Source organism: Gossypium arboreum, chromosome 11 (assembly GCF_025698485.1).
Source record: "Gossypium arboreum isolate Shixiya-1 chromosome 11, ASM2569848v2, whole genome shotgun sequence".
Taxonomy (NCBI): Eukaryota; Viridiplantae; Streptophyta; class Magnoliopsida; order Malvales; family Malvaceae; genus Gossypium; species Gossypium arboreum.
In genome coordinates, this window is record NC_069080.1 from 28,692,053 (window position 1) to 28,698,781 (window position 6,729).

The 6,729-nt window shown below is 35.2% G+C and overlaps 2 protein-coding genes across 2 annotated transcripts; one reads left to right on the plus strand and one right to left on the minus strand.

Annotated features, from left to right (window-relative positions):
- The first annotated feature begins 916 nt into the window (after positions 1 to 916).
- On the plus strand, positions 917 to 4,523 carry LOC108465035 (uncharacterized). The gene is made up of 4 exons (XM_017765339.2): positions 917 to 1,436; positions 1,999 to 2,622; positions 2,759 to 2,934; positions 3,086 to 4,523. The coding sequence occupies exons 1-4, from the start codon at positions 1,354 to 1,356 to the stop codon at positions 3,682 to 3,684; spliced, it is 1,482 nt and encodes a 493-aa protein (XP_017620828.1). The 5' UTR covers positions 917 to 1,353; the 3' UTR covers positions 3,685 to 4,523.
- LOC108465036 (NEDD8-conjugating enzyme Ubc12-like) lies at positions 4,290 to 6,417 on the minus strand. The gene is made up of 6 exons (XM_017765340.2): positions 6,176 to 6,417; positions 5,512 to 5,625; positions 5,172 to 5,280; positions 4,905 to 4,983; positions 4,681 to 4,797; positions 4,290 to 4,600 (listed from the first exon to the last, which is right to left on the minus strand). The coding sequence occupies exons 2-6, from the start codon at positions 5,618 to 5,620 to the stop codon at positions 4,463 to 4,465; spliced, it is 552 nt and encodes a 183-aa protein (XP_017620829.1). The 5' UTR covers positions 5,621 to 5,625; positions 6,176 to 6,417; the 3' UTR covers positions 4,290 to 4,462.
- Positions 6,418 to 6,729: the final 312 nt, after the last annotated feature.

Consider the following 6,729-nt stretch of genomic DNA (forward strand, 5'->3'; position numbering starts at 1 on the left):
AATTTTACATTTTATTTTTAAGATAACTTTTATTAAAAAATTACATTTTTATATTTAATATGTTTTTAATTTCAAAATATATAGTGACAAGAATCAGAAGATAATTGAAGCAACTAAGCAAGTAAAGAAGAGGATGAAAGTTAATAACAAATTTAATTATAGTGGACAAATTTGATTACGGTGGGTGATAGTGATTATAAGGACCTAGAATCATTTTTTTTAATTTAACTCAAACAAATATATTCAATTCGAATTTCATCTCACTCGACTCGATTTGAGAAAATTTCAAATCGAGTTAGGATGATAAAATAGAATTCGTCAACTTGATTAACTCAAAATTGTTCATTCGATTTGATCGAGCACTTCTCCTTATATACCACATTGGACAAAAACAAACATATACCACATTAAAAAAAGTAACAAACTCAAGCACCAAATGATTATTAAACGATTAAAAATGAATTTCTTTATAATTTATACATTAATTTTATTTAAGTAAAACCTGGTTTTATGTTTTTGCATATATGGCATGATTAATATCTTATTTATTCTTAAAAAGGTCTCAATTTATAATATACAGTATACCAGCTAGCTCATATTTATGCACGGATTCCTAAATTTAGTTTCAAATTTTATCTCCTCTTGAAATAGTTTACCTACATAAAAGATATTAATTATTTGGATTAAATGAGAAGTGAAATGATAAAATATTTGTTTTAAATCGTTAATTAACATGATGAGTTATCTCTTATAAAAATATTATTTTAATAATTTAACTCAAGTCTAATGTATTCTATCCTACAAAGTACACTTATTTATAAAAATGTTTTGGGACATTTAACTATTAATGGAAGGTCAATGACCAAAAAACCCGAGCCCCTTTATAGGGAGGAAAAAATTAAAAAGACAAGACACCACATATCCTGGAATTATGACACCACCAATCTCCGCAATCCAAGTGTAGTTTAGATCCCAGACTTTTACATCAAGCCCACGCTTTAGAATGTAACCTCACCCACAACCGGATAAACTAAACTAGCTTTCTTTCATTTTCCTTGCTTCGGCAACTTTGATTTTTCCATCCAAAATACTAGTTTTATTTTAAGAGTTTGGGTTTTTGTCCTTTTTGTTAACCGTGTAACTTCATTAATTATTTTTCAATAAATAATAATTAAATATTATATTGTTTGCATTGACCGGGAATCGAATATTTTTATTTTGGGATAATTCCTGATGAGTCCCTGGATGGTCGGAGTCTTATTGTTTCAACAAGGCAAGTGGGTGTTCCAGATCCATCATCGAAGCTGGAAATACATGTTTCCAGGATTTTAGGAAGTTTTTCTTGGTTGTTTTATGGGCTTAAATCGAAGCCGTTTAAGATCTTCTGCTCCGTTTCACTCCAAGCCTTTGTTTCGTAGACATCTTCAATCCATGAAGTAAGTTCCTTTTTCCAAATCTTTGTCCTTTTTCTTTTTTCCTGATTATTGAGGCACTTATTGTTTGATTATTTGTTGATTATGGGATCTGGGTACTCGGATATATATGGCAAAGTCAAAAAGCTTTTTTAAAGGGGCATTTTATGCTCTTAGATAAGCAAATGAAGCATTAGCAAATTGATATTTACCATAATTATTCCATTTTAGTTGCTTTTTTTTTTGTCATAATAATGCACAAAAACTCAGAGATATCCTTGTCAAAGGATACTTTATTTTTCTTAGGAAGCTGTTTTCCTTGTTTATGGAATATGGCCAATGGAGGCCTTGGCTTCCACTTTTTGAATCTTTTATTGGAGATTCCTAGATATGTTTGATTTTTGTTATCTTTTGTAATGTCAAACTGGTTGCAAAAGAAAGCTTCTTCCATTGTTATTACTTCAATATGTGCATATTCAGATATACATATCCTCAATGCTTTCCCCTTTTCTATGTAATTTACCTTGGAAATGCCTTTTTTTTTTTGTGTTGAATCTACTGGTGATATACTTTTAACATTCCACAGAACTAGAAAGATTTTCGGCGTTTCACTTTCTATCCTCCTTATAAACTTGGCTGCCATTATGGAACGTGCTGATGAAAACCTCCTTCCATCTGTCTACAAAGAAGTTAGTGAAGCTTTCAATGCTGGGCCATCTGATCTTGGGTATCTCACCTTCATAAGGAACTTTGTGCAGGGCCTGGCATCTCCCTTGGCTGGCGTACTCGTAATTAACTATGATCGCCCTACGGTTCTCGCTATAGGTACGATGTGCTGGGCCTTATCGACTGCTGCAGTGAGTGGAAGCCAACAGTTTCATCAGGTTGCAATGTGGAGAGCAGTTAATGGCTTTGGACTGGCAATTGTAATACCAGCACTTCAGTCTTTTATTGCTGATAGTTACATGGATGGTGTGAGAGGGGCTGGATTTGGGCTGCTAAGCCTTGTTGGCACCTTGGGCGGCATCGGTGGTGGTGTTGTTGCTACCGTAATGGCTGGTCAGCAGTTCTGGGGTACGCCTGGATGGCGTTGTGCCTTCATTTTGATGGCAACGTTAAGTTCATTCATAGGACTCCTTGTGTTCCTATTTGTTGTTGATCCTAGGAAAACAGTTAGTGTCAATCATGATGCCAGAATTAATTTAGAAAGGTACTAATTGCTCATTCGAAGTTTTTTCGTTTTTATCTGTTTCAATATCTTATCACCATCTAAATTTAGTTTTTAGGGTTTGGCATTTTGATATTTTCATATATTGTTTTGGTGACTCAGCTGCTTTCTTTCGCAGGGATGAGTTGGTAGAAAAAGGGAATGGTCGTGTCTCGTCTGTTTGGTCCGAGTCCTGGATGGCTACGAAAGCTGTTATTAGAATTCCAACTTTTCAGATAATTGTCTTGCAGGGAATTATTGGTTCACTACCATGGACTGCCATGGTGTTCTTTACCATGTGGTTTGAACTAATTGGTACACAAATTCTAACCCATTTTCTTGTTTCTTTTTAGCATTCCAAAAAAATGGTCGAATGCTACATATTTTACCGAATCACTGGTTTAGTGCTTGATTTTTGATACCTTTGGGTCTTTTTTTTTTATTTTTTTATTTTCTTGTTTCTCAGGTTTTGATCATAATTCTACAGCAGCACTTTTAAGTCTTTTTGCCATCGGATGTGCTATGGGATCCTTTCTTGGTGGGGTAATAGCAGATAGATTGTCACAAATTTACCCCCATTCTGGGCGTATTATATGTGCACAATTCAGTGCCTTTATGGGCATACCATTCTCATTGTTCCTTCTTAAAGTGATCCCACAATCAGTGAGCAGTTATTACACCTTTGCTGTAACCCTGTTTATGATGGGCTTAACCATCAGTTGGAATGCCACGGCTGCAAATGGTCCTATGTTTGCCGAAGTCGTCCCTTCTAAACATAGGACCATGATCTATGCATTCGACCGTGCTTTTGAAGGATCGTTTTCATCTTTCGCAGCTCCCTTGGTAGGTATCCTATCAGAGAAAATGTTTGGTTATGATTCAAAATCTATCGATCCGATCAATGGTTCTCCACGCGAGGCATTTGCTTTGTCCAGAGGGCTACTATCAATGATGGCAATTCCATTTGGTTTGTGTTGTTTGTGTTACACGCCGTTGTACAAACTCTTCAGGCGAGACCGTGAAAATGTTAGATTGGCGGCTGTGAAAGAGGAAGAGATGATTTGATCGAATACTTGGTTATTTTCTGAGAACTTGGTTCACAATTTCTTTCACTATGAGGCGCAGACATATACTACCTTCTATGGCAACATCTTGCTCATGAAGTTCCACTAACTTGTCAAGAAATTCATTATTATGCTGGTCATACATTGCCAGCCTGTAATTGTAGAACCATTGCGATTTTATTATAAACCATTTCTCTATCAGCTGCCTTGATTATAGGACTTTTAGATATAACTTAAAAGGCACATTAAAATTATATCTCTATCCTGTAAGCTAATAAGCAGAATTAAGAGATCTAAAGAGCATGCAATATGTAACCTAAGGTACATGCATACAAAAATGATTCATGTCAAAGATGGCTCTGAAGATGAAATCTGGTTCAGGAATTATTTCAATTATGGGAATGATTTGTTGCTCAATGTTCAACAAGCACCTAAATCCTTGTACTCAAAGCAAAAACAGGCTAAAGAAAGAAACAAAGAGGTATTCATTTTCAGAGAGAGAGAGAGAGAGAAGATGTCACATAATATGCAAGTGCATGAAATTCGGTCTATTGACTCTATCCTAGTTCCAAATTGAGATTATATGCCACAGAATCATACAACAGCTTTGGGAAAAGCTAGAGTGAAACATTGATGGAATTTTTATCTGGTTGGTCTTGCAGGAAAAGTGAGAAAATCAAAGCAGACAATAGAGGGCAATTTGCAGGTAAATTATACAACCCACAGAAGCTCAAGTGTTTATGACGTGTGCATTTGCGCATTCAGCGACCTTGCTAAAGCTAGACACACCGTGGGAAAAAGGTTTGCCCAACATACCCGCCAGACATAGCCCTCCTCACATTGGATTCAAACATCTTTGGATTATCCCTCAACACTACAGCAGCTTCATGATTGAGGGGATCCTCATAATTCGGTTCCTGCACACAAAATTCAAAGATTCAGATATCAGATGGCAGCAAATCCACTGAATTATGGCTATAAATATATTAGGCATTACCGTGAAAAGATGATATAAACCATAGATTATAGTGTTTATATTGAGCACCGGTTTCCAATCTTCACGTAAGATGTTAAGGCAAACATTTCCTTCCAAATCAATATTTGGATGGTAGACCTGGATATTCGAGTGCAACATGATACAAGCCGGGTTATAACCAAAAGCATGCGAGACCACAGCATGAATTTAGAAAACAAACATATAAATAAGGTAAGCCAGTCTACCTTGGTCTTGCACTTAACTTTGGGTGCCTCATGTGGATAGACGGGAGAAACTTGAAAGGAGAATAAAAATGTGCCACCGCTGTAACAGCAGCAGCCAATCAGTTTTATACTTGTTATAGCATTATTAATATAAGAAGATGAACGTAAAAAAACTCTTATAAGCATGTCATGTCTTCTCCAATAAACAAAAACTTTAACCAAAAAATTTGTGCTAGAGAGCAAAAGAAAACTTGTGTTAAAATAAGAGGCATGAAAGAAATTCCTTACAAATAATATCCTTCATCGGGTCGAATTGAAACCTCAAAATTCATCAGGTTATCCTTTCCATTTGGAAATGTTATAGCACAAGATTTGGGTAGGTTAAGCTCAGAAATATCTACACGTAGAAAGACAAAATAAAACATGAGAATCACACTAGGATCAAACACCAGATGCTCTTGAGCCAATAGATTCAGTGCTAGAACAACATATAGTTGAATAGATCAGTAAAGCTAAAGAAAATTAGCAATAACACACCAAAAGCACCAAATCATAAAAAATAATGGATCTCTATCACAGAACTAAAGGAAATTTAAACAATTCAATCCATTATATATGTGAAGCAAACCTTTGTGCAAACGCAACTCTCCTGGACTTTGCTTTTTAGTAGGAGCTCCCCCATTTGCATTTTCAGCAAGTTCTCTCTGCTTTTCCTTTACTTTAAACAGCCGAATCATAACTCCTACATATATATTAAAATTTAAAGTGAACCCATTCATTTCCATAGCCTTAACATCAAATTCCAGTTACCGCAGCAAAGCAATATCCATTCAGAATCTAAAGATTCAAAACCAAAGCATTAAAACAAAAACATTTGTTCTTAACAAACCCTAACTGAAAAATCTAGCCTTTATTATCAAACTCGATTTCCATACTTTTGAGCTGTTGACGATCAGAATCCATTTTCTTTTAATAAGACCACTCATTTACCTGATCCGAAGTTATTTTAACTAGACTAATTTAAAACTACTTAAAAAAACAAAAGAAGTGCCTCTTTTTTTTCCCCATCTTTGCAATAATAGAATTTGAACAACAAAAAGAGATTCAAAATGAAATTAATTCTAACAGATCATAATTCATGATACAACTAGTTGCAAAAATAGAAGAGATCGTTAAAGAAAAGAGAAAATGAATCTAACAAAAGACTTAAGTAATCAACGCCGATTAAAAGAGCAAGTGAGAAAAAAAGAAAAAAAAAGGTAGTGTGTTGGATTTATGATATTGTAACAAACCTGTTGGAGGAAAAGCCGAAGAAAGAAAAGAAGGAACTAAGGGATCTTTATTGTTTTAAAGAAAAAAGCAGAAACTAAGGGGAAATTGATGAAGAGAAGGGACAAAAGGAGGGGGTTTTGGATATGGATGCCTGAAGGAAAAGTAAAGGAAAGAGAGAGAAAGGAAATGACACGAAAGCTGGAGTGGAGGATGGACCCACTTGTTTTGTTTTTTTCTTTGGTGAAAAACTAGCGTCTGCAGTTTTGCGGCCTTATATTTGTAATCAAACCAATGTGCTTCAAAATTCAACGACATTTCACCTATATTTTTAATATTCACTTGCATTTATTGCGAATCAGTGGGAATACAAAGTATTTTTAGCAATCCAATCCCAAGTGTCATTTTAAATTTTGTTGTCTAATTTGATTGTCGAGGAGGAGATCACTTGCCACTGTGATCAAATCATAAATTATTATGCGATGCTCGCTTTAAAAGCCTAAGAGTTGAAGGCTGCGTCACAATCTAGCTTGAGATATCCAGGGGAGTTAGAGCAAGCCCCCCTGAACTCGATGAA

What these genes read in the sequence shown, in the direction of transcription:
- LOC108465035 (XM_017765339.2), top strand. Translation starts at nt 1,354, where the DNA reads ATGGGCTTAAATCGAAGCCGTTTAAGATCTTCTGCTCCGTTTCACTCC. An exon ending in AGACATCTTCAATCCATGAA is followed by an intron (nt 1,437 to 1,998) that starts GTAAGTTCCTTT and finishes AACATTCCACAG; the next exon opens with AACTAGAAAGATTTTCGGCG. An exon ending in GCCAGAATTAATTTAGAAAG is followed by an intron (nt 2,623 to 2,758) that starts GTACTAATTGCT and finishes TTTCTTTCGCAG; the next exon opens with GGATGAGTTGGTAGAAAAAG.
- LOC108465036 (XM_017765340.2), bottom strand. Translation starts at nt 5,620, where the DNA reads ATGATTCGGCTGTTTAAAGTAAAGGAAAAGCAGAGAGAACTTGCTGAA. An exon ending in AGAGTTGCGTTTGCACAAAG is followed by an intron (nt 5,281 to 5,511) that starts GTTTGCTTCACA and finishes TTCTACGTGTAG; the next exon opens with ATATTTCTGAGCTTAACCTA. An exon ending in GTTTATATCATCTTTTCACG is followed by an intron (nt 4,601 to 4,680) that starts GTAATGCCTAAT and finishes TTTTGTGTGCAG; the next exon opens with GAACCGAATTATGAGGATCC.